Source organism: Columba livia, chromosome 3 (genome assembly GCF_036013475.1).
Source record: "Columba livia isolate bColLiv1 breed racing homer chromosome 3, bColLiv1.pat.W.v2, whole genome shotgun sequence".
NCBI lineage: Eukaryota > Metazoa > Chordata > Aves > Columbiformes > Columbidae > Columba > Columba livia.
In genome coordinates this window covers 118,517,975-118,545,073 of record NC_088604.1, presented here as the reverse complement: position 1 = coordinate 118,545,073, position 27,099 = coordinate 118,517,975, and the positions used below count along the sequence as shown (strand labels likewise).

The following is a 27,099-nucleotide window of genomic DNA, read 5'->3' as shown; positions in this document are numbered from 1 at the left end:
AAGAATCACTGTTAATAACATTGGCTTGGTTAGTGCTGTCATGTCTGAAATATTTTTCTTTAAATGTATTTTACTACAACTAGAGGCCACTAGTGTAAGTTTTAGGAAGTTTCTTTACTAATTATATCAAAGAGAAACTTGACACTTCTTCCTTCTGCTCTTTTTCTCTGTAGACCCGTATGGCAACAAAGCCAAAAGGCAAAGATCAACGTTGGCTTGGCAAAAGCTCATACAGGACTGTGGTAAGGAAACTATTTGTCTTTCTTTTGTTCGAGCGAACTCAGATTTAGATGGAGTTATTTAATACAAAAGCAAACATTCGTGCTTTCTTCCATCGCAGGATCAAACGCGACAGAGAGGCCCAAAGTAGCTCCATTCCCCACTGTGGCTCCTGAAGGGAAGCTGATTAAGAAAGGTGGGTTTTTGCGTGTCCCGATTGACAGCGGTTTGTCACAAATCCTGCCCGATTGCTGCGGGAAGGGCGTTTTTTGGGGGCACGGAGGCTCCCGAGGCAGCAGGAATTCCGCTCTCTTACTTCCCCACTCCTCTTCCTCCAGATTCTTCTCAAAGCCTCAGCCGTGGCACCTTCCCCTTGGCACAGGAGCGGGCTACACCTTCTTCATCGTTAGCTTTGCTGGCTTGCAGCCTTAATTTAAATAATGGCTGATTTTTCTCTGTGTTCAGAGGGTACGTTCAGATGTACCCTCAGTTGTCAGCCTTCCCGCCTCTTTGCTTGAAATTCTAATATTCTTTGAGGGTTTCTTCCTGTAAGACGCTGCTACTTTTGAGTCTGCACGCTAAACCCATCAGTTCTTTAGTTCAGTGGAGCTGTCGCCCGCAGAGGGGGTGGGTGGGTGGAATAGCTGTCCTGCTGCTGCCCAGAAATCTGGAGTCCACCCAGCTGAGCAAGTACAAAAGTGCAAATGAACATTTGAAAGGCTGACGGAGCTGGGTCTTGTTAGCTTGGAGAAGAGGAGACTGAGGGGTGACCTCATTAATGTTTATAAATATAGAAAGGGTGAGTGTCAGGAGGATGGAGCCAGGCTCTTCTCAGTGACAACCAATGGCAGGACAAGGGGTGATGGGTTCAAACTGGAACACAAGAGGTTCCATGTAAATTTGAGAATAAACTTCTTCCCGGTGAGGGTGGCAGAGCCTGGCCCAGGCTGCCCAGGGGGGTTGTGGAGTCTCCTTCTCTGCAGACATTCCAACCCGCCTGGACACCTTCCTGTGTAACCTCATCTGGGTGTTCCTGCTCCATGGGGGGATTGCACTGGACGAGCTTTCGAGGTCCCTTCCAACCCCTGACATTCTGTGATATCATCTCTTACTAATATCGCACCGGTTTTGCTTTGCTTTTTCACCCTTTGTAATTTTAAAAACATTTTTTGAAATGGCATTAAAACGCAGTCCTATCTTTCCATAGAACCAAACCTCTTTTCACCCGCGCTGCTGCTGCCGGGGCTGGGAACCCTGTCCAACACCAGCCAGCTCTACAACCCACTGCCCAACCAGCCCGCGGGCGCGGGGAAGCAGGAGCCGCTCCCCTCGTGCTGGCAGCACTGGTGCAGCACCCCGGCTCCGGCCGGCCTGCTGGGCACGCACCCCCAGAGCAGCTTCGAGCTGGCTCAGCCCGCGGCCACGGCCAGTGGCTCGCTCACCACTTTCCACGACAACCCTCTCAGCTGGCCTGATGAGAAGGATCCGGGTTTCTACCAGAATTTCGGCGGCGCGAACGGGCTGGGAGCGGCGGCGGTGGCGAGCGCGGACATGCAGAGCGTTTCTGGTAACGGCGTCGGGCCCGGCAGCGTCTCCGCGACCAGCATGGAGACCGATGACATGAACTGCACCAGCATCAACTTTGACAAGTACAATCCGGTGTTAAACACCAGCAACCCCAGGCAGCAGCTGCACCAGGTGCCTGGAGCAGCCCCGGGCAGCACAGCTGTTAATCCTCAGCCTAACGTAGCCGATCCAGGAGTTTACGGTTTTATAGACCAAGTTTTAAGCGACTCGAGACTCTCCACCAACCCGTTCCAAACCCACCAGAACAGCATTGCAGACAACCAGTTCTACGACACCGAGGGTGTCCACACCGACGAGCTCTATCAGTCCTACCAACTCGAAAGCATCTTACAGAGTTACAACCCCTGAGGAACTGGGTACGTAGAGCTTTTCACCTGTGTGAAGAGGAGGAACTTACTCTTCTGGAGTCCCTGCTTTCTCCTTCTAAATGCTACTATGCAAGTTTTATGATACAACTTGAGGTTACATATTGCAGCTTAAAGACTGGTGCGCGTAAAGACGAGAGGTTGGGAGTAAGCTTTGGGGTTCTGTACCTTAAAAGTATGTTGTATGTGGGTTTTTTACGCTGTCGGGAAAGGGAACTGTTAACACTTCAATCTTGCTCGCCTTTGGGGACTGTAAAAGCTTCTTCAGAAGGGTTAAATTTCACATCTTCACAGGGTTAAAATTGTTAGGGAAATGGAATTTTGCTAGGACAGGAATTAGGAAAAAACCCTGCACGTGGGCACTGTCGCTCAGACTCACCTAACGACTCAGTTTTGCTCAACTTCCTTAAAAGGTTTAGGTTTCTTACGCTCTTCCATATACAATATTCTTCTAGTAAAAGAAGATTATCCATTGATGGTTTTTTTTTTTCACGTTTTCACCAGACTCCATTTGCTTTGACGGCAAATTTACTCTTAAAATTTTTTTAATGACTATGTCATTGTTAGATATATTTTAAAAGACCGGAAGGTTTGAGGTTTGTTTGTTTTTGTTTTAAATAGTCTGTTGTAAATGAATCACTGCACAAGAGAACGAACAGAAAGGACGGACTTCTCTGCACGCCAGGCCGAGTGCACTGTTTGAGACGATAAACCCCTGTTGCTTTAGGAAGGGAGCACACGCTCTTATTTCTCTGCACGTTGTTTTTGTGTGGATGTATAATATTCTGAACTGCAGAAATACGTTGAGGCGAAGCATCTCCCTGTTTCCTCAGGTACCCGGCAGTTTCCTGCTATGCAAGTGACTGCTTAAAAATAGAAAGAAAGGCTCATGCTCTGCCTCCTTGCAAAAAAGCTCCGGGGGCGACCCCCAGGTAACATTTATTAACAATTTTAGGGCGTCAGCACTAACTAAAAACACTCCTCGCTGTGTCAGAAGCCGGAACTTCCTTCCATTTCCAGTTTTCATCCTTAGCCTGAGTTGCGAGATGTTTGGTCGCGACTCGCCTGGACATAACTGGCTGGGTAAGACACTCTGCATTATAGGGCTTGGCCATTCTAGTATTATTATTATTATTAATATTATTTTAAGAAGCAACACAGCGAGCAATATGAGAGTGTATTTCTTAAGTTGTACGGATGTTTTATATCGCAGACAAGGCCGAAGAATCTAATCGTTACTGTTTGCCAACATAAAGCTGCCCCATGCAATGAAGCAATAAAAAAAGCACAGTTGGGTATAAAAAACACGACCCCACATCAAAAAAGCCGCTTGAGACGTACAGTTCTCCGCAAAGCAGAAAGGAGCTCCAAAAAAACGCTGGTTTCTAGGAAAGCAGCGACTCTCTAACCGCAGGAATTCGTCGCGTTCGAAGCAATAAGGTGGTGACACCGATTCCCCAGGTTGGACGGAACGTGCTCCTTAGACCATGGGAATTTTGGCAAAGTGCTTCCCTGAGGTCCCAGCGCACAAGGCAAAGAATTAAATCTCTGTGTCTTAAAGCGGTTTCTCCTCATTCCTGCATCACACGTCCCCTTTTCTGGAGCTCCTCTGCTGTCTTGAGTAATCGAAAGGCCAAAGAAATACAAAGGAAGCTTGAAATGTGTTGTTTATTCAGTTTTATTTTTGAAGTTCTCAATTGTAAGCATAGTAAATGTAAACATTTTACTCACTTCATAGTAAGCTCTCAATAGCACAATTTGTTTTTACTGTATAATTAAATATTTTCAAAGTTCTGTTTTCCTTTGTAAACGAGTCGGTTTGGTAATTAAAAAACTGGTTATGCCAAGTACTCAGCTTGTGCAGCCTGAGATCGGAGACGCAGCAAAGCCGGAGCGCTGCCACAAGGTGGGTTACGGGTTCCTTATCCTGGACAAAGTTAAATCTTATTCTCCCAAAACATCCTCTTTGAGGACTCACAAAGGTGTTTCACTTTTAAAAAAGAAGGTGAAGGCCGAAGTACAACATTATTGCTGCAATATCCGTTACAGACCGATCGGTCAAGGTGTTTACCCTGTATGACAATCCGCAGACTTCAAGCAAAGTTCAAGGAGAACAGATCACATCTCTTCATTTTTTCACATGATCACCAGACAATAACTAAAGAGATATTTGCATCATCAGCTTTTCCCCCCTCATTTGGATGCTTCACATTTATCGTAAAAATAAGAAATCTGGGAGTTTCTGATGGACTGTTCTGTGTTGTGTGGACAAGGGATCGGGCTCAGCACATTTAGTGCGATATTTATAGCCTTGACTAGCTGCGCTTTGCCTCTTAACGTGATCGCCACTGTCACCACGATAACGTACCATGCACAAGAGCTGCTCTGCTTGCTGCTTCGGCCTCGTTGCCCTTATATTGGAATTTATAAATCATATTTTAGCTCGCTTGGAGTTTCAAGAACTCGGAGACGAGACTGAAATTCTCTTTTGTTTGTTTTCTGCATTCAGTTTCTTAAGTTTTCCATCATTCACGACACTTCCTTTCTGGGTACAGATTATTATCTGAGACAACTGCTCCTGGAATCTGTTGCTCATAACAGCTTTAAGATTAAAAACAACAAACTATTGCTGTCTGAATCATGTCCCTATTATTTTTATGTCAGAAAACCAGGAGCTTCTGAACTACATTTGAGTGGACCAGGGAAACAAATGATGAGAGTCAAGTTTTGACAGCCCGTCCCAGGCAGAGTGTGTAATATTTAGACTCATTTTTCAAGATCAGTTTTTAGCAGCTCCTTGAAAACGTTTCATTAATGCCTTTTTTGAGCCTTCAGCTTTCATGCAGCTGTTTTCTGTGAGCTCCTGGCAGCAGTGAATGGAAGGTAAGACATCTCAGTCATCCTCCTGTCCCCAAACAGTGCTTTGTCTTGGCAAATATTACCTCTTTATTTCTGAAATGTGAATTAACAAAGAGCCCTTAAATTCCAAACCTTAATTTCTTGTCAATAGTTGAAGTCTCTTCTGTACTTCAGGTCAGCAGAAGCAGCTTCCTAACGGATTAATGTGGTACAGGCATCCGAGTGGCTTTTCCTTAGAGATGTAGGTGTTGCTTTGCAGGAAACATTGAAAACCACACAAGCAAAGAGGAAAACTCAGGTTGTCCCTATTCAAGGCAAGTTCCCAGGTGGTGGTTGACTAGAAAAAACCTATTATGCTACAAACTAAAGCTTATTATCTGTCTTGCTCTCTCAGTTCTTCGGTACATTTTGTATTTGCCTGTACCGTGAGGTTCTTGGTATTCCTATTTTTCTTCAGAGCAAGGAGTTCCCAATCTTTTCACATGTGGTGACTCAGTGGGGAAACCCTGCGCCTGCACAGGACTCCCAGCAGGGCCAAGGGCTGCTCAGGCCTCAAGAACCTCAACTGCTGTTTCCAGGAAGCATCGCTCATGTTTTTAAATGAGAAAAACTTGGGTTTACATGCAAAGTTTTCCTCTGAAAACTGTTTTATTTTTCCCTTTTGAAAAGTTCTTTGGCTGGGAGACATTTTGTCCCATCTCAAGACAAGCAAGCTGCAGCATCCCATATAAAAAGAGTTTAAGAAAACCTGGCTTGAGGGAGGGTTATTTTTAATTAAAACATTTTAAACTACTGCAGAAAGCATATTTGATGTACTTGCTCCGTACACTATTTGCACGTTACGCCATTTAACTTTTTCTTAATCACTTTAAAAAATTATCAATACGCCAGCTTACCAAAATGGTTTTGATGCACAGAAGCACTAAAAATAAGGCTAGAGACTGAACGACCCCTACCTCTCCCAGAGTGTTTAAAGTTGATTCCAAGTACGAATCAACCTGGCAGATCAACATGATCCAAATGTTCAAGAGAAACACTTTGCACCCAACCGGTAGAGCTGTAAAGTGCTCAGGAACCAGAGAAGCCGCTTCTTCCTCGTCCCAGCTGGAGAAGTTAATTATCCAGGGTTGGAGGCCAATCAACGTCAACGGACTAGAAGAGCAGGGGAAAAAAAATAGGCAAAAATCAGCAGAGTTGCTATTTTACATATATATAAAAAAGTGAATCATCTTCTATCCATCCTGCAGACGGGCCTTTACAATGTGAAACAACTGACTTAATTAATGCCACAGAATTATTGGGGTATTGGGCAGTGCAGGCAAGGCTTGAGTAGAAAACCATCACCTGTCCCTAAATCTGCCTCCTGAGCAAGACTAGACCTAAAGAATAAGCTGTCAAGTATTATGTGCAAGAGTTATCCAGGCAACGTCGTTAACTGTTAATCAAAAGGGACAGAACACACCTGACACCTTAATAGAAGGAAATGTCGTAATCATTACAACTTGGATTACGTCTTTCCTCCCTGAGGCCACATCTCCGGTTCCCTTTGGCCATGACCTTGTTGCTCATGCTCTTCCAAACCCAGCACACCCTGCGCTACCAGCGTATCGCCCTTTGCCATCGCGCCGCCGCACGTTACCGCCTTGGTTCAGCACTGCCTGCGTTAATCACAGCTACTCCTTGCCTAATCTCCAGCTTCAGCGAAGGATTAGGCTCTTAGGCTGAGCTAAAACGCATTATTAGCAAGGTGACTAATTATTTTCAAGTCCCTAGACATCTTTGACGGTTATGGCCGATGGCAGCGACGCCAAACCATACCAGAGCGATGCTTATCAGCCCTGTTTCCAGCTGTCACTTTAGTGCCCTCTGCAACTTCTTTTTCTGCATTATCCTACTAAAAATACACAAAAACCCCTCCGTGGTTGCTCTGCCAAATGTAACACGTGGGCAGTTTTCCAGAAATACATGACGACAAGCACGCTGATCATTGGCTGCTTGAAATGAAAAGCCATTTTTAAATAAACCTCGCCAAACCGCTACGTTAAATATTAAATCCGTATCTCTACGTACCTTCTTTTAACCACAATAAATGTAGGGTTTTTTTCATCTGGCTCCAGCAAGCAAATAGATGTAATTTCTTGCTGGGTTTGAACCAGCACTGAAAGAGGAAGTTTGAGCTCCTCCTATTTTTATCTGACTCGGTTTTGAAAAGAAACGATGTGGTACATGTCACATCGCTCAGTGGGTGCTAATAATAATTGTCATCAATTAATTTTACGTCTTCCCATCCCTCCGCGACACAAATTCAGCAGAGGACGCCTGTCACATGTGGTACAAACCACAAGTTTTGCATTAACATCCATTTTTCTATTAACTGTGGGAAGGAATGTTGATTTGGTTAGAGAAATTCCACTGAAACCATCTCACAAACGCAACCACGTTACTGATTTCCAGGAAAGAGAAACAGCAAACAACTTACTTCTACATCCAGCTCCAGAATGTCGGCGGTTCTGTTCAGTAGGGAGCCAATATTGGGCTTTGTTCTTCCGAAGTCTCCGTGCACAAATTCTTTAATGTAGCTGGAAACACAGGCTAAGGAAAGGGGGATTTTAACACAAAGAAATCCAACGGTAAAACAAAAGATTATGGTGGAAAACACTCAAAGCAAAGAATAGCCTTGAGCAAAAAATAGCCAATTTGCAGTGAATGTCCTGTAAAGCCGATACATGTCTTTAAAAGGTTTCCTAACTCTTGGCTTCTAACTCAAATGCCAAAAAACTGCGCTATTGACCTGTATTTTCTATTTTATTCCAAAATGAGTGGTGATTCTGTGACAAGACTCCTATCTTGTGAGCAGCAGCAAGCTACAGTACGTATTGCAGCGCATTAAATAATGCGGAAAAGCTGATTTTCTAAGGGGAAAAGTTATCAGTTAAATTAGACAAAGCTTAAGTGTATCTTTAACCAGTACATTTTATTACAGTGGTCATCACAAAAAGACACACACCCTGGTGGCAATTTTAAAGGAAAGCCCGAATGTGAAATTCTGACATAAAAGCAAATATTATGCAGCAACACGTGGCTGCTGAAGAGCAGGGATTTAGAAACACTGCAGTGATAAAAGCAGGGAACTTCTCGTTACCCGAATGACTCTAATCAGTGCCCTGTTTCATAAACGTGTTGTGTAACGGTATCTAAGGATACGTTCCCGCTTGAGTCTTCAGGTGGAGGCGAAAATGATGCTCGTCTATGTACTGGGATTTCATGGTGTGAATGATGCGACACCTCACAGCGAGGGGCCTCCTGTGAAGAACCCGGAGAGGCGTCTTCTGGTCCAGTTTTAATTCCTGTCGCAAGAAGGTAACAAAATAAATGGGGAAGGAAATGTGCAACATGCCGCACAGATTGTGAGAGTCGTACGTATTGTGAAGCAGTCACATCTTTTTTATGTTGTGTTATGGTAGCTGAGTAATCTTGAGGCAAGACTCATTTTTGCCATGTTTATCAAAGGGAAAAAAGAAAACCATCTCAGAGGCTAAATGAGGAGGCCTCATATGAACACAAGCTAATGGCATCACAAATACAGAGGAATAACCTTGAAATCTCCATAGTCCTTTGCTGGAATGACTCCAGGATTTGGAAGCTCACCGAGAGCCTCGGGGCAATCAAGAAAACCCAATCCCACCCACGAAACGCTTTGTCTAAACTACAACCTAGAAATAAAAGTCGGGGAAAAGAAATGAGATTAGATCTTGTAACAGCCTTTTAGAAAGTTCGTTTCCCACCCCCTTTCCCAAATGAGATGCAGCAGTTTGAATGGCAACTCTCCAGGCAGTGAGTGGGCACGCTAAAAAATAACATTTACAACTGTTGTCTCCATGAACTGTAACAGCTCTGAGAACGATTTCATGAGCAAGGCCCTCAGGAAATAGCGCGGCACAGCAAAAACTGACCACGCTTCTCCATCATTTGGAGAAAGGTCTCATGAGCGCAGCGCGCTTGTTCCAGCGAGCACTTTGTACGGCCTCTTTGCCTTATTTTCCATAAACATTCCAAGCTCCAAATGGCTGTGGCTGTGGAAGGGCTTCAGAGCTTGCGGAATAAAAGATGTTCTCTGCTCCTTACACAGAACGTGATCTAAGGGATAGAAAGGGGCGCGGGTGCCAGATTTCCTCCTCTCCCATTCACTGCTTTTTATAATGTTGTGTGGTCTACTGGAAGGCCAACATTATCCAATAATTTGTGGTGTTGGCAGTGGGCAAGTAAGGAAGCGTGAGAAGGGGATCAGGAGGTACAAAAGTCCCTATAGCAAAAAGAACCCTCATTAAAAAACCCCAAAACCTAAAAATCAACCAAAATAACACAGAGAGGCATCCATGGCTTCACCTATATAAACCCTCCCCTAGGGCACGAGGACAGGTGATACATAAACCAGCACAAAGAGCTGCAGATACCTTGATATCATCTAGAAATGCGATATCTTCTTTCTGTATTGCTTTGTCCGTCCATATTAAGGCACTGTAGGTCTTTGTCTTTTCCTCTTCACCTTCCTTCATGCGACCAATTGCCTCTCTAAACAAAAGAAATTAATTACTCACATAATATAAGCATAATTATACGACGCTGTGAGCAAGAACGCTCGCAGAACTCCCAGAGCATCGCTTGGAAATCCCTTGCCAGCGCTGATAAATACTGACCTGGTGACAAGCTGTAAATCTCGAACTTGTATTTTGTCTGAAGAGTTATTAATTGTCTGCGATATTTAAAACAGAATCAGTTAGCAGAGCTGCTCAGTTAGGGATGAAACACATGCTTTATGAGTTCCGTGAGGTGCAAATGATTTACCTGCTGAAGCCCCTTCATTTCCTCCGCAGTAAAGTGTATTCTGCGAGGATTCACAAGCTCGATTGCAAAGGGCCTTCCTGGCAACATGCGCAGTCATAAAACACAAAAAACATGTTGTTCTAAATGAACGTTTGGATTGATGCGGAAAGGTTGGAAGGTGTGAAGACTGTGAGGAGAACAGGGAGAGGACTTGCGGGTTTAGGGATGTAGCATCAGATGGAAGGAAAGAAACGTGGGACTTTTTTTGGCTACTAAACCCCGGTATCAGCAATAAGTGCAAATTACAACTTCCCAGAAGACATCTTGTACAAGTCTGTGCTAATTAAAAAATAAAATCAGAAAAAAAGTTAATTAGCTTATTTTCTGTCACCTACAGCAATGCCCAGGTGCAAGATGATGTTAAATCCCGCTCCCTCAGCTAAACATCTGTTGCAATCGCCGCATTTCTGTCCTCGGGGCCAGGGATGATCCCCAGTATAAGCGATGACAAAAAATACACTATAAATCAGGCAGCAACTGGAACGCATCATTGTTAATTTGTACATTTTCTTTCCCCTCCTCCTTTGGCTATTGTAGCTTCAGCGTATTGGAAAGCAACTGACCTTCATAAAGGTTCAAAAAGAAAAGAAGGCTTCCCCGCTCCTCAGTGACAGTGAGACAAAGTAGGACCCAGCAGAAAACAAGAGAGGAATTAGTCTGACATATATGGCTTAAAAATAGGAAGCGAATAAAATAACCACTCTTAACAAGCTATGTGGTTGCAGGTGTCCGTGCAGCCAAGGACACTGAAAAAGGGCTCCTCTTTTTATGGAACGTCTTTGGGAATGAATAGATTAAGTATCACTAAAATGTTTCCATGATAAAATGCCAAAGCGTGCCCTGTCAGTCACACGCTTGTGCACTCGGCAAGATCTTTTAGGGGAGCTTTGGTTGACCGTTGTGTTTGTTTCTGTGTTTCAGAAGGGATGTTCCAAGCCTTACCGTTGCCCAGGGTTCTTACATCCACATCTTCTCTTCCAGAGGAAGAAAAATTAAAGCCTGTAACAGATTTGAACAAAGGAGGTAAGGTTTTATTTTACATTAATACTCCCTACAGCTTAAAAGGTGAAATACTTTCTTTCTAAACTTGTTTGCAAACCTACTTCAAAGAGACATCATTAAACAATGAAGCCTACATGGTATTTAACCAAATCTGGGATAGTTATTGTCCATTGCATCAGGTTCACAAGTTTCTTTAAGAACATTCCCACTTCTTTGGCTTGAATGTTATAACCCTGAAAAGGTCCAAAAAGGTACCCCAGTACCATCCTAAAGGAATTCTACTTACTAATTAATTGTGTTCATTTCTTACCCAGCTAATTCAAGTCTACGAATAAAAATCAAACTGAGCTGTCTTCCTCCAAAACACAACTTTTTATCCCAAATACACACGATGCTTTCCAAGATTTCCATTTCTTCCTCCATAGGGAACATACAGAGTGTAAAGTTTTCCTCAGTTTTTATTCTCTCTCATTTCTCTGGTCATATTAGGGCAACAACCTAATCACCTTCTATGATCATACGTCTAGGACACAACAAAGTACGGGCAGCGATTATTTCATCTGGGTAATTCCTGGGTAAGCATTTAACTGTGGAACTCTATGCGCTGAAGAAAATAAATGAATGAAGGGAAGGAACATGAAGTGGTCGAATGCTGGAAAGATATTATGCAACACTGATGGCAAAACCATCATTATAAGTCACTTTATGAATTGCCGGCCGTTAAGAAGTACAGCTAGGCAGAAATACTACTACATAAAACCATTATATTTGCATCATCAGATCAACCGAGGAGATATTTTAGAAGGATAAAAGACACTGTATAAAATAAAGCAGTCATCTAATTACTCACAGATCATAAATAGGAAAAGTTTACAAGCTTTGACTTGGAAGGATAAGAGCGAGATAAAAAAAACATAGTTTTTTCCCCTTATATTCTTGTATTAAGTGAGTAGCTACAAAGAAAAAATACTCTAGTAATGATGAGAAGTACATACGGTAAAAGATCTCCTAGATACTCACTATCTGCTTTGAATTCTGCTATTAGATGCTCTGAAATCAGTTCTTCGACGGAAGATTCCAGCTTCCGCTCCCCGTCAATAATCCAGGGAGTCTGAGGTAAGTTCCTCGAATATTTATTATATCTTCCTGTAAAAAACAACTGTGTTACCTGTAATCAACCTAAAGCAATGTACAAAACCTCCAGTATTGCACAGCGCGATGCATTTAACTTTCATGGGAGCGAAAATAAAGTTCCAGGCATAAACTTGTTTTAAGACCAGAGCTTTAGAGCAATGGGATGAAACTGATGCTGCTGCACCGACCAGAGTTTTGGTATCGAGATGAAAGGTGGCCCTGGAGAGCCTGTTCCTGCAGTGAGACCTCCAGGTACAGCCTTAGCAACAGAACTGGAAGTGGTTGGACTCAACTGGGAATGAAAACCCAGAGGTTCAAGTGCTTATTCTGAGTCTCCTTAATTCTGAATGGAAAAATGATGATTTTGAATCAGGGCATGGTCTTTAACCAGCTTCGCGTACACCGAACCGGTGTTATACATACACCTGTCCGCCAATGTATACGTGTCCCAAGCGAAGAAGTTCCCACACCTCCCTGTATTGAGTAGTTCAGGTTCCAATCCAAATTCTGCCATTGCCTGAACGTTCAACAAAGAAACCTGAACTAAAGTGCTTTGGTGTGTTACAAGGAAAACCAGGCGAGCAAAACATCTCAGAAATAAACCAATAGGAATTTTAAGAACCTTGAAAACCTGCTGTGCAAAGAGACTCCGGTCACGGTCTCGTGTCGTGTCACACGAGCGTCTCATCTCCCGTGACATGACTGCGATAAGCCAAGAACAAGTCTGACCCGGATGACCAAGATGAGCATTCTTATTGACAGGTTTTTATAAGAAGTGAAAATATGCACAAATCAAGGAACTCATTCATAAATAACAAGTAACCCCCCTGCACAAACAAGTTTCAATCTGAAACTTTGCATATAGAAATAAAATCAGTTCGAAGTAGCCACGCGTATAATACAGCGCCTCTGTCGTCTCTTTTTTTTTGGTTTTCAGTATCATATTTTCCTATTTCTAATAATGTTTCCTTCTTGCATTTTGATCGGCAGAAAAACCCACACAAACAAATGGGGGAACTGACTAATACTGTTTCACTGGGGCATATAATGCAAGTACTATGACTAATCATTCAGAAGTCAGCTTCACACTGCTAAATTCTCTTTCCATAAAATGGAAAAAGGAAAATGATATTTTTTTTTTTCTCTCAACTCCCTGTTCTAATAATTTGAGCTTTCAATGTGAACAAGAGTGGGTTAAAAAACCAAAAAAACACCAAACCAGGTGTTTTCTTGGTTTAACAGCTTCTCCTGAAACTTTTAAAAAAGCTGGGGGGAATCACAGAATCACAGAGTGTCAGGGGTTGGAAGGGACCTCAAAGCTCACCCAGTGCAATCCCCCCATGGAGCAGGAACACCCAGATGAGGTTACACAGGAAGGTGTCCAGGCGGGTTGGAATGTCTGCACAGAAGGAGACTCCACAACCTCCCTGGGCAGCCTGGGCCAGGCTCTGCCACCCTCACTGGGAACAAGTTTCTTCTCAAATTTAAGTGGAACCTCCTGTGTTCCAGTTTGAACCCATTACCCCTTGTCCTACCATTGGCTGTCACCGAGAAGAGCCTGGCTCCAGCCTCCTGACACTCACCGTTTAGATATTTATATACATTAACGAGGTCACCCCTCAGTCTCCTCTTCTCCAAGCTCCAGCACCCCAGCTCCTCAGCCTTTCCTCACACGGGAGATGCTCCACTCCCTTCGGTATCTTTGTTGCCCTGCACTGGACTCTCTCCAGCAGTTCCCTGTCCTGCTGGAACTGAGGGCCCAGAACTGGACACAATATTCCAGGTGTGGTCTCCCCAGGGCAGAGCAGAGGGGCAGGAGAACCTCTCTGACCTACTGACCACCCCCTTCTAATCCACCCCAGGTACCATTGGCTTCCTGGCCACAAGCGCCCAGTGCTGGCTCATGGTCATCCTGCTGTCCCCAGCACCCCCAGGTCCCTTTCCCCTACACGGCTCTCTAACAGGTCATTCCCCAACTTACACTGGAACCTGGGGTTGTTCCTACCCAGATGCAAGACTCTACACATGCGATCAGTGAACACCGCAGATAAGGTCAAGAGGACAATACCAACTCAAAGTGCTTACAAATTAAGATCTTGTCTCATTTCAGCTACTGTAATAGCAAAATAACCGCACTGCATGCAATAAATTATTCTACTCCAGATTTAATTCTTTAATTTTTAAAGACAATATTCTGCCTGGGGGATTGTGGTTGTTTGGTTGTTTTTTTTCATTTGTTTGGTTGGTTTTTGGTTGGAACGAGCTATAAACTATAAATCACAAAACCAGTATTAAATCACACGCAGAAAGCTACCCCTCTGTCTCTTTCTCCGTACAGATCAATTCTGATAAAACCATCCAGCACAGCAACCTAAAATGAAACAGTGGATATTGTGACAGTATTTTAAAGTTACTTTCAAGACAACACAGCAGCAAATAAATGAATCAATTTACCAGCCACAAAAACTGCACCATTATTGCACTGAATTTCCAGAGCGACGCAGAGGTTCTTTGGTGAACTTGGGGGACATGGAAAATGCCTGTATAAAAAGAGATTTAAAAATATTAGTAATATCAGAACATGATGGAGCATCACCATAGCAATAATGGCGTGAAAGATGATGATTCAGTTACACAAAACGCAGCGCCAGTGTAAACTCAGTATTCCCATTGCAAGCTGGAACACCAAGAAATGGATAAAACTTTAAGCAAATCAAGAATACTGCATTGCAAATACTTTTGTCAACCTGTCATCAAACATTATCAGAGGCTAACACTCCAAAGTGTGATTAATAAGATGTACCACACTATAGATGTAGCAATAATGAAACTAAATACTTCCTGAAAACTATCATCAGGATCTATTAGTAAATATTTGCTGGAAATCGAAGAAAACAGAGCAATGAACAACAGAGAAAATGTCTCTAGATGTCTTCCACTGCTTGTCATTTTTACCGTGTTACAGCACTTGGTGTTTTCTTAAAACTCAGCTCCTAACATGTTGGAAATAGGGGAAAAAGTCTTTCTTGTAATGAGAAGTTTGCTTTACAAACTCTAAGCTTCAAAACACAGCAGGAAGTTCCACAATTTCTAAATCTCTGCTGTGGTTTTGGGGATGTACATAAAGATTTTTGAATGTAAATGATGGGCGACGCTACAGCAAAGTGTTTTCACTTCTAACCATCCTAAATCCCATGCCAGCCCCGAGATCTGCAGTGACGTAAAGCCGAAAGCAGAGAGCAGAACTGCAGCTCTGCCCCACAACTTCTCCCCTGGGCTGCTCCCGAGAGAATCGAAGCACTTTTACTCATGGGAAAAAGACCATCATGTGTGTCATGTCCAGTTTTCTATCCTCTGTGGCTCAATTCAAGCTTTTTAAGATGACTCCTTAAATAAAAGATCTGGAAAGACATTTTAGGACCAGAAGAATAGAAAATGCAACACGTTTATAACCAGTAAACTAGCAGAATTTAAACAACCACTCCTTTACCCACCTAATATTTTCCCCTCCAGCCTAATTCTATACAAAAGCACAATACTAAGAACTAGTTTCAGTATATACTTACTTGAGAAAATCCTCTTCTTTTATCTTCTCTAGAGCTTTTATAACTGCCATTCTAGTGAAAACAGACTGCACAGTGAAATAAAAAAATGAGTCAAGAAGAGAAGCTAAGAAAGGATATGCCTAAGCAAGAAAAAAACCCTAAAACATACATACACTACACTTCTCACTATACAGTTTTTTTCACTTGTGTTTTGTGTTTTCTTACACCTAAAAGCAACTCTGTATCAGCAAAAATTCACCGTGATCTCAGCCCTAACTTGAAAAGGGCAACAAAGAGCAGCAGGTAATTTTGCCCAAATTTAATCAAGTAACTTTACGCACAACATGAAAGCAGCACAATTAGCTGCACAGATTGGTATGTAACCGTTATTTAGTTGTTGAATTAAGATTTATCAAGTAGCTTGTTTCTAGCAGACATGTACCAACAACAGCACGTCTCCTCACTCTGTTTTCACACAGGTAAAAATACCAAGTGCCACTGGCTTTCAGCAGGTCTAAAGTTACTGTCACACTTCCCAATAAACCTACTCCAGCTCCTTAGAATATCCTGCCTTTCGGTTAGCTGAGACAAGGCTAAGCACATCTCTGGAAATCAAATGAGGCAGAAAACAGAGAATTTAGGTTTCTAGAACAGGAGAAACAAATGTGGTACCACGTGGGGTGGAATCCTACCTCAGCTGGGAACAGCTGGGACAATTCGCTCTAACGCAGAGTGCCCGGATGCCTTCAGGAAAGCTGCTCTTTCTAGGCATTAACTGGAGATAATAGCACTTCCCTTCCTCACAGAACAGATGAGCTGGAAACCCCTTAAACTAGCAGCAGGTTTAAATACGTATCTACAGCAGATGACACAGAAATTTTCACTCAGAAGCCAGTTTTTACACTAGTTCTCTGATTAACGCAGCCCTTGAAGCTGAGCTTCAAGCACAGCTTCTTTGTAAGGCTGAACCTCCGACGGCTCTTCAAAGTCGGCATTTTTTCCTTTAGATTCCCCTACATCTTGTTGCCCGTGTGGTTCTAACAGCCGGGCCCTGCTGGTTTAACTCCTCATAGGGGATTTCCCCCCTTTTAAAGAAAAGCCATGCAGCAAGCGGTGAGTTATAACAATACAATCCTGCTAAAAAAAGACTTGCATTTATTGGTCAGGTGGAGTAGAGTAGGCAGAATTCCCAGGTCAGACTGCCTCTGCCAAATGTCGGTAGACTCTTCACCAGAAAGAATAAAAGGCCTTGCATAGGCTCCTGATAGAAGTTACTTGTTCTCCTTCTGATCACACCCACTGTCCTACTTATATCGGTTTCTCTCCAACTGTTTTTATTCTTCCATGTCCTCTTTTCCATCAATGATTGTGTGTGCGCTCAGGGCCTGCAACAAGTGGCAAGGTCCCTTTTGTTTCCTCCCCCTCGTCCAGAGGCAGACGGGATAAAACCATCCTGCGTGCATTGTGTCTTTCATTTGGATCAGAGGACATGAAAAGTGCGGTGTGATCATTGCTCTTTTGGCTGCGGAGTCTCATCTTCACGATGTGACTTACCTGAACTGTTTTACCCACAGAGAGCTTGAGGATCATCTTTTATGCATGACAATCAAATTCCTGGATCTTAAGGGAGGTATTTACAGAGAACGTTCCTAAAATTATGGCCTTTAGACAGTCGGGAAAATGAATGACCCAAAGAAAAGCACTAAGCGCTCAGCTTTCCTGAGCGGAGAAGTGTTTAGTGAATAAAGGAGAGAATTTTATTTTCAGACAACTGAAAACCAGAGAGATTTCTGATGAAAGAAAAGCAGACATTAAACACTGACTGAATACCCAGATAAGTTCTTCGTTGTAGCTACTGCTGGGGAATTCTGAATGCCAGAAAAGAAATGCAACAATGAGAGATCCTACCTGTTTGTTCTTTGCTGGTTTGAAGCAGTCTGGACAGGCTGTAGCTCTAAATACAGAAATTAAAATTAGCTGCTACTCTTACAGAAAAAGAAATAAACAGACACACTTATCAGCACAGCATGTACATGGTCTTTGTACCAATGTATCAGTATCTCACTTCCACAGCTTAGCACAGAGCAGATTTGAAAATTAACTTTATCCTAAACCACAAACGGTGGAAGGTGTGCACTGCTTGATCTAAAGGTCTAGAGAGGGATGGAAAAGCGCCCAAAAAGCTTGGTTTTCAGTCCTTCCCAATCCTTCTCAATACAGGTCACAATTAACGTATAAGTTCTCTGTGAGCTTTGCTAACATCTTGCTGTTCTTAGACAATGCACACTACACACCAGCGATTCAAATTGCTGCTTCTGGATAGGAAAACTCAATTTAGCACAGAAAAAGTAAGCCCAGGTGTTCGATACCATTTGTGCTTTGCCTCTTCAAAAGGAAACTATTGGTTGTTTCATGAAAGTGAAAGCCAAGCCAGTGAAACATTTTTTCTGAGTACTGTAGAGGAAGTTGCTGTTCTTATGAGTGGATTTCTATGTATGCAGTTAGAGATGATTTCCAGATGACAACACAATTTATCATTTCTTGCTGGTGCTTTTCAACACCTCTGTAACTACTTCAAGCTACACGGAAGCAGGTCTGACCTCTTGCAGCTTCTATCCAAGCAACTTGCCTGGCCAGTTTGTGATACAAAGCATCACAACTTCCCTCTTCCAGAATGTAAATATCACCTTACTTTTAAACATAAATCTCCAAATATAAACTAACAGAAGCCAATTCAGTCTTCCATGTCAAACCAAGGGTCATTTTAGCACACCTACCTACACATAGTTGTGTAAGAACAGCTTGGGAGGTGAGAAACTGCAGATTGCATGCTTGGAAATGCCACCCAAAAGCAGACCTGGAGGACTCCTCCTACTTTAGAGCTCTCACCTCTACAGCTACTCTGCTTGGAGCGCTAACATTGGCTCCATAACATACTCAACACCACAAAAATGATGGAAGGACGGGCTGAAAATAAGAGCTGAGAGTCTTCAGAGGAAGGAAGCACGGTACAGAAAACAGGAACGGATCAAGTGAGATTAAATTAATAAGAACAAAAGGGTGCAGGATCCAGAAACTTCTGAACTTTTACAAGATTGCAGGTAATGTTATTAAGAACAGCAGTGTGGCCCTGCTTCTTATTCCACCTTTTGCCAAGTCTTGAAGAAGCTTGAAAGGAAAGAAGCCCAGCAGATACTGGTAATCAATTGCTTGTCACCAAGCACGCATTCCCTCACCCCAAAGACAAATAAGGATGCAGTTGTTGAAAACCAAGAAGGTGGCAGCCTGGGCATTCAAACAAAGATCACAAATTGCCAGAAGGGGCAAAATTAGGGAAATATATAAAGGCTGCAAAGGAAATCTCTGGTCTCAAGTGATGAAGTCACTACACAACAGGGAAGTTAGAAATTCTATGCTGAGCCTCTTTTTACACTAATATTTAATTTGCAGTAGGAACACAAGTGATAAAACTAAGCAAACTTTAAATCAGCAAACAGGAAGAGTGAACCTAATTATCCAGACTATACTACTGCTAGATTTTGAGAAATCAGATTAAACGCTAGCTAAAGTCATAGAAATATTTTGCTTCTTTGTGTAGAGCAGATGCTCTACTGGGCCAGACCAAAAGCTATGGGAACTTCTGTTCGTTTTAATCAACCAGCTCAGTGGGATTAACCCGTTTCAAAGCCTTCCCTCCCATCCATGTCTCCTGTAAGAGCAGGAAAACCCAGGCACGACCTCAAAAGATTCCTCCACCTGCAACTACGTGGTCAGAATTTATGTTGTAAAATGATATGGCTACATGGACTTTGAAAAGGCTGCAACTGAACAACTTATCTGAATGTTCTCTTTCCAGTTCAAACCAAAATTCTGGATGATTTTGTTTATTGGCTTTAAAGCACAGAATTAACCAGAGATGGCACAACTTCAAGCTCTGCAACTCTGTCTGAATATGAGGAAGCTCAGATGCAGGCCCCATTCTGGTTTATAAACATTGCATATTCTCATCTGTAGCGAATCCAATCCAACAAGGTTGCACAATATTTAGATAAGGATCTTTTGTTATTTATATAAAAACTTACAGGAAATGGCACTCCTCCTCTGTTTCTGGGTGAGCAAAGATGACACTAACTTCAAACAAACTCTAAATTAAAAGAAAAAAAGGAAGGTAATAGTTTTTTAAACAAACAGGAAAGATACTTTCAAGCATCCTTATCGTAATATTAGGTAATATTGTAGTATTAGAGGTAGGCAAAAGAGAAAGTAACACTTCTATTCAACAACATCATCTAAAGACATTAAAACCTGTGTCACAATAGCATTTGCATTTCTGAAGTAACCAAAGATGATCCGCGGGCACTCAGAAACACGAGTGACCTACACATCACAGACACCGGCCCCATTTTGCGCAGAGGGAACTGACTCAGAGGCAGCGTATGCTCAAAGCCTATTACGGTCACTAAACTTCACAAACCTTCTGGGAGAGCCGAGCGTAGCGTGGAATAAAGATAAAAACCCTGTAGTAGTCACCACTGTAAAATTTTGTCAGGGGCTTTGTCTGCAATGACTGGATGGCCTTGGGGCAAAGAAAGGCAACACTTCCTAGCGGATTGACAGCTAGACCAGAAACTCTAGTGTAATCTCAGTTCTACCCCCAATTCCCTCTTTGGCCTTGGGCAAACAACAGTCATTACTTCTGTTATTCAGAAACCAGGATACCTCAAGAGGGCTATTGAAAAGATTGGCTAATTTTCGAGTGCCTTGTAGATAAAGAGCACTAGACAAGGAACTTTATGGTACAATGATGTCTGGAGTGGCTCAGTGCTTGTAGAGCTTTTGCTAACTTGGTATGTAAGAAGTTTGTTTCTTCTTGGATCATCTTCAGGGTAACTGAGCATTTCTTTCTTCATGAAGACAAAGGGGATGTTTTCAATTAGCTCCCCTGGGAAAAGACAAGCTGTAATTATCACGGAAGCTGAGAAACCAAAGTACAGACTAAGTGAGTCTAGTCCTGGGGTCAGTCCTGTCGCTGTTTCTGAGTCAAAACTGCAGATTGCTTTGTCCTCAGCACAAACTATAGCCATGTTTGCAGAGATTTTCCATTCAAGGTGATGGTGTTTCTGAATCTGTCTGGCAACACCTGAATGTCATGTTCAGTCAATGCATTTCAGAAACATTTTAAGAATGTTAGTCAGAATCTGAAAGTTGAAAACGGGGTTTGAAAAAACAATTCTGTCGCCTACTTACAGGTATTACAGGTTCCAGCATGCCTATCTTTAGCATTCACTGAAGTGAACAAGGACCAGTCTTTCCTCTTTCAGTACATGTCAGAAATGTGTTTTATCCATAGAATTTAACATGCTAACAACCTGAACAATTTATCTCACAGAGCAGTAACTGTGTTGGCAGTAACAGGAGAGCAAAAGAGGAATGTGTGAGCATTCCTCAGGCTTTGGAAAAGAGAGATCCTGGAAAAGGAGAAAACTGAAAAAGTCTCATTGATAAAGGGATGGCAACCCAAGCACAAGAGATTCAGCAAAAAACTACGATGGTTTCAGAAGATGCAATGATCTATGTGTACAAAAATGAAGACTGGACCTGTCAGTATTGAGACTTGGAGATTTCTGGTTAAAACTTCCCCTTGCTCTTCTCTATAATGAATACATGAGCAGTACAATTTGTTTATGTCTTAATAGGGGAAAAATAGTATATATCTTTTCCCCCAATACACAGAAGCGTATAACTATATATATACACACACAAACTATATATATATATATATATATAAAAAAAACACACAGAGAAAAGAAGTGTTTTCATATTTATACAACACCTTTCCATCAGCAGGAACACCCAATTCTTCCGACAACTGGGGATGAATAATCCACTTATAAGCTTCTTTCAGCTGAACAATGTCATCCTTTGCCAAGGAAAGGCCCAGTTTTCTGAATCACATACACAAAGAAATAATAACTTGCACAGGAGTCTGTCAAAGACAGATACATGACAGATAGTATTTCAAGACAAACTTCAGTAACTAGTCCCAGGTAAACAGACAACGCACAAATGAAAAAGGACAAGAGTATTAAGCATACAGATCACGGCATGAAAGAATGGAAGGCTGTTCCAAGTCTTCCTGTAATTGCACTGAATCTTTGTATTGAATTAACAAAGTGCTGAGGAAACATGAAAGCCAGACCAGGATTTTAGATAAGATGCTTCTCAATAAACACGTAAGGGTTTGGTAGGGAGTAGCTAAAGGTGTAACTACTCGAGCTACAGTCAGCTCCAACCAATTTAGGACTCTGTTGCCTCCTCCCTGCCTCTGGCCACGCTTTCTTGCCAGCACTTGCATGCTGAGTAACACCAGCCCATTGATCCCATTTAAAGCAAACCCTAATCCACCAAAAAAAGCTTTGTTTTTCAGCCAGATCAGTGAGATGATCGGCTCTGCGGGTGGTCACATAAGCACTTACGTTAAGACAAGAAAGACAGGAGGTACATGCAAATAGGGGCAAGATCCTTCTGATAGTAAATTAACAGAGTATCTGGATCCTGCAGGGCGGCATCTCTGGTACTTGCTAAGGAGCCTCCTGTCCACCCTAAGGAACATCTTGTTCCACCCTGTTTCTATTCTCTAGTGTTCTTTTTCACTAACATTTAAAAATAGATGCTTCTTTTTTTTTTGGGCTGGAGATGTAGTGTCCTGGAGCACACAAAGAATCAAATGTTTAAATTGATTTCAAAACACTGAGGTATAAAAAAGAGGAGTCAAATCTAACTTGCACCCACTGCTCTAATATCTTTCTCACTATACTACTAACTTTTCACCATTATCTGAGTAACAATTTTCAGTTATTATTCATGTAAACTAAACCTGATCTGCAGGCAAAATGAAAATGTCTGTATTTCATTTTGTCTTCCATGTACAAGAAGATTCTGGCTCACAGATGGCATCGTGGCACCTCTCAGGACCATTACGCTAACTGAGAGCTGTACAGTTGGACAGCCAGCCTGCACTCCAGGTTGCAATGCCATGTCCTAGCTATAATCACACTATGAGGCAAAAGAGATAATAAACCCCAATAATAAACCCCTAAACCAGGTAAAAACAAACAAAAAACCCCACAAATAGTAAAACCAGCTGCCATCTTATCCTTCATAAGCATCAAGTAAACTGGACAAGACTATGAAATTATCTTCTTGCCTGCTCAACTTTTATATAGACTAATGGTGTCTATATAAAAGAGTTCTTGTCAGGCAGATAGTAAATGCTATGGACAATAAAAAATAATAATAATAAAAAAAAACAACCAGCCAACCAAACAAAACAAACAAAAATGACAGCACATCTCAGTTCTGAATTTCCTTACGATTAATTTTGAAGGTATAAAGTAATTTAAAATCTTGGTCAAAGACTAGGAAGTGCGTCTACATATTCCACAACTGTTAGCATAAATAACATTATATGAAAGCGACTGCCTTGACCTTGCAAATACAGCATTAATTGCCTGATTAAAATTTTCTCCTAACGTGCCTGTCTCAGCAGGTCCACTGCATTATGTGGTTTCTCATTTCTACTATGCTGGAAGAAAGTTATAGTAAGAGTGTCCTGCCTTTCTCTAAATCTGGAGGAATCTCTAGTAGCAGCGGTATGATGGTTGCCAAAATAAATTACTCACCCCATTTCCTGCTTTACCAGCAGCCAAGCAGCACACTATAGGTCACCAGCCATGCCCAGGAAGAAGAGAAAGAAAAAAAGCAAGTGAAATTAAGGCTCAGAACTCTAACAATTTGAGAGACCATTTCAAAACTCGGGACAAAAAGGAAGCGTTAGGATTTTAATTTAGCTGTTGCTCTAGAAGGGGAAAGATAGAATCAGTGTTTGGTTTTATTTGTGAGACATCATTTTGCAATTCACCTCAAATTCTATCTGGCCTTAAAAAAAAAAAGATGGAACGCAGCAGTAGAATTAACAACGGTTATAACAAAGATCAAAAGCAGAATTAAAATTACCAGTGGTATGAATGGACAATAGGAAAATACAAAAGTAAGCACAAAGGAGCAACGGCCATCAAACCAGCACAACACTAACAGACTTGAACAAAATTTAAAGGGACTGAGAAACTGTAGACTTCCAAACAACATTGCTATGTCAAAAGCTTCCAAAAGCATCTTTCCCACACTCCGCTTTGAGCAGCCAAACATTTTAGAGGTGCATCTCTCTGCAGTCTCACTTCTCTTTGTACTGACAGACAGATTCTTCAAGATGATCCATTATTTCAGTGTGGTAATTGTTCAGTGCTTTAGGCTTTAAATTTTGCCTCCGTGTGACTGCCATTCCCTGCACCACAATGAAAACACACCTTACTAAACTAAAGCGCATTACAGTTAACCGGAATTTTAACATTGACCTCAAATAGCCTTTCTATTAGGTCTTTAATTAAGAGGGGAAAAAAAAGTGATGTTGGAATACAGGCATTCAGAAGACCTGTACAATTTCCATTTCAACAGAATGCCTATCAGTGCAGAAGCAATTAATAAGAAAAGCCCCTCAAAACAACTACAATGAAAAAAATCAAAATAGTAGTTTTTAATCTGTGGACTTCGGACTATTAAAGTGACTCCACACGCTTGTCATACAACCATATACACACATGCAATGTCCAGAAGAGCTGGTGTCTCAAAAGCAGTGAACACTACTGATTTAAATTCTTCAGAATTTTAGACCCCTTACATGTCTGTAATTGTTCATATATGATGCTTTAAGAATAACCTCCCCCCAAACCCTGTTGAAAGAACAACTATCTCTTCTCAAGGAAATAATTCTAATGAAGAGGTTTGAAAACATGTATCAAACTTAAAGGAGCAGAGCCAGTATCACGTCGCCTTTTCATTGATATCAGGAGGAACCACATCATAGATCTCTTTTACATACTGACAGAGGAACTCCATCAAAAAAGTCTATTATCCTTTCTTAGGCAAATCTAAAAGAATGAGGGAGACCTAAAAAAAAGTGCCAAATGTACTAATGGGAAAGAGGGATGGCGGAGAGAGAACACAAACTTTGTTAGATACACGATACAGCACAGTACTGAACAAAATAAATACAGTTGTATTGACAGAATACTGTTTACTCAAATTCACTGTGATTCATTATACTGCATATGTCGACAGTATGAGTAAGACTGCTTCACAAAACACCATGAAAGATATTGTAATCTTGTTTGCATAATAACCCAGATAAAATCATAAATAAAAATAGTTTCCAATTGAAATTCCTTGAACATAATTCTGAACTAGAGAATATGACAACCATGGAACCAGGTCTCGAAATCTGCATTTGACAAATGCCAATTCAAAAAATCTCATATGCCTTGATTTAAAGCACATGTAGGTTGGGTACTCGGGTGGCTGGCTAACCTCACTCCTTTCCCCTGATCTGTGGGGGTACAATTACAGAATCCAGAAAAACTTCTGCATGCAAGTAACTATGCTAAAATGAGACCACAGGTCAAATTTTGTCTCCTCTCTCTTGACCTCAAAATTGAAAGAGAACTAAAGAAATTACTTTCCCCCTTCAATTAAGAGGAAACAATAGATTAGGGTACTGTGAGCACAGAAGCCAAAAGATCCCAAATTCCAAATCACATTCAACCACCAAGCCAGCCAAACCCCTCTACTCCTAGGCCTCCATTCCCCTGCTCTGCTCTCTCCCAGCTGTATGTGAAGCAGGGGAGCAGATCCCTCTACTTCGTAATTATGTTTGTGAAGTGGTTTGAAAATGAAAAACGCTCATTACAGAGCTCAAGCCTGCAGGGCAATGCTTAACAGCAAATATATTTCTGAAATACACTAGCTCAGGCACTATATTGATTACAAGCTGCAGGATATTATTCTAATGCTATCTGAGGGATCTCACAGTGGCAACAGTTGAAGCACCATGTGCAATCCCAGCCACAGCATTTTTTCAGTGTATTAGAAAAGAGCTTCGAGATGGGGAATTCCATGATGAGGTGTACACAGTCCTACAGGGAGTAATGACTACAGATGCTATTTGCATCAATGTCCTTGTAGCAAGTACCAGGATGATGGATCACAACTGAGACTAGAGACAGAGCTAACACTCACCCTTTTGAAGGGCACGACTCACTTCATATTCTAATATAGCTGTCTGACATAAACTTGGGACTCCTGTATTTATGATTTATTTTAATCAAATATCCTACTTGTGGAAAGAGGCGATAGCTTCTTTGCATCACAGATACAAATACTAGGCAAATGTAAATTTTATATCCCACTCTTCTTCAGCTCCGATCGTACATTTTAGACTTGGCAGGATGACAACTGTCATAATTAAATTAGTTGAAGGAAATATTAAGAGGCAGTTTCCGATTTTTTTGTTAAAAAGAAGGCGGAGAAAATCTGTGTGTCCTACAAAAGGTCAATGGAAGGGAGGCTGTCTTTGGGGTGTCCTTTTATGAAAAAATTACATATTGTCTTGTACAGTGCAGTTCAAAGAATTAAAAGCGGAATTTAACAAGACATCTTTTCAACACAAAACGTTTTGGGATATCGGAGATGTTTTGACATACTATATTACTTGCTGCCTTTCTGTAACTGTAAAACAGGACCTCTTTTTACCAATTATTTTCTGAAGTGATCAACGGGTAGGTGGCAAATAAACCCCCATGAATTATAAGAGCTGCTTTCTCCACCATGACCCCTTTTCACCTCTTCAAAACAGCTGGTTTAGCATTTGGCAAGACTGAAGGGATGGAATAGAAGGGACAGCAGGAATTTCCTAATGCAGACCTGCTCCCCAGACGAACTAAAACTCTTTCCAAAGAGAACAGATTTGGTTTTGGAGCTTCCTGCTCATTCACCTCATTCCACCTATTTGTTTCTGGACCCACACCACAACTTTTGTTCGCTTGCTTGTACCAAGCAGTGTAATATTGTTTGTTTGCTTTAACATAAGGATAAGATAGTTTGAATGAAGCAGAAGGACAGGTTAAAAGCTACATCTCATCCCTCTTACTAAACTAATAATTTATTGCACTCAGAAGACAACATTATTATAAAGTAATAAATCTGGGTTTCTACCAACTGCATTTGCCAAGTCAGTTTTCCCAGGCCACACAGTCCCAGTGTACCATCAATATTTCAATCAGCAAGAGGAACTCTCTGAAGCAAACTATTATTTTTGCTTCCATTTATAGCCAAGGCTGCCTCAAAAGCAGACAGCACCACTTGTCCTGCTTGCTCAGATTAGTGTGAGAACGTAGCTGAGTTAGAACTGCAATGCAATAACACCCTCTACCGAGGCTTTCTGGCAAAGACCCACAAGGAGAGTAAGAAAGAACAGTAGCATCCAATTTTTCTTTCCTCACCTCCACCGTTATATAGCTGTCCTATGGCAAAAAAAAGATATTTTTAAGCAAGATAAACTATAGCTGTCACGCTAAAGATGCATAATGGAAATGTATTAAGAGCCTGATAAG

At 41.7% G+C, this 27,099-nt stretch overlaps 2 protein-coding genes across 5 annotated transcripts in view; one reads left to right on the top strand and one right to left on the bottom strand.

The window, feature by feature from the left end:
- REL (REL proto-oncogene, NF-kB subunit) overlaps nt 1-3,981 on the top strand; it is a 29,603-nt gene extending 25,622 nt beyond the window's left edge. Inside the window, exons 8-10 of the mRNA XM_065059357.1 lie at nt 174-242; nt 341-415; nt 1,427-3,981. Coding sequence (XP_064915429.1) covers nt 174-242; nt 341-415; nt 1,427-2,154 — 872 coding nt within the window. The 3' untranslated portion in view covers nt 2,155-3,981. The remainder of the gene's footprint in view (nt 1-173; nt 243-340; nt 416-1,426) is intronic.
- PUS10 (pseudouridine synthase 10) overlaps nt 3,832-27,099 on the bottom strand; it is a 29,553-nt gene continuing 6,285 nt past the window's right edge. For 3 of the 4 annotated variants that reach the window (XM_065059361.1, XM_065059358.1, XM_065059360.1), the window contains 14 exons: nt 23,278-23,312; nt 21,429-21,540; nt 19,678-19,739; nt 17,504-17,549; nt 15,617-15,681; nt 14,505-14,590; nt 11,937-12,062; nt 10,857-10,913; nt 9,876-9,952; nt 9,728-9,783; nt 9,485-9,602; nt 8,235-8,377; nt 7,510-7,609; nt 3,832-6,182 (listed from right to left, as the gene is read on the bottom strand). In XM_065059361.1, coding sequence (XP_064915433.1) covers nt 6,144-6,182; nt 7,510-7,609; nt 8,235-8,377; nt 9,485-9,602; nt 9,728-9,783; nt 9,876-9,952; nt 10,857-10,913; nt 11,937-12,062; nt 14,505-14,590; nt 15,617-15,681; nt 17,504-17,549; nt 19,678-19,739; nt 21,429-21,540; nt 23,278-23,312 — 1,122 coding nt within the window. In that variant the 3' untranslated portion in view covers nt 3,832-6,143. Of the gene's footprint in view, nt 6,183-7,509; nt 7,610-8,234; nt 8,378-9,484; nt 9,603-9,727; nt 9,784-9,875; nt 9,953-10,856; nt 10,914-11,936; nt 12,063-14,504; nt 14,591-15,616; nt 15,682-17,503; nt 17,550-19,677; nt 19,740-21,428; nt 21,541-23,277; nt 23,313-27,099 lie in introns of those variants that run through there. The other variant, XM_065059362.1, reaches the window with a different exon arrangement.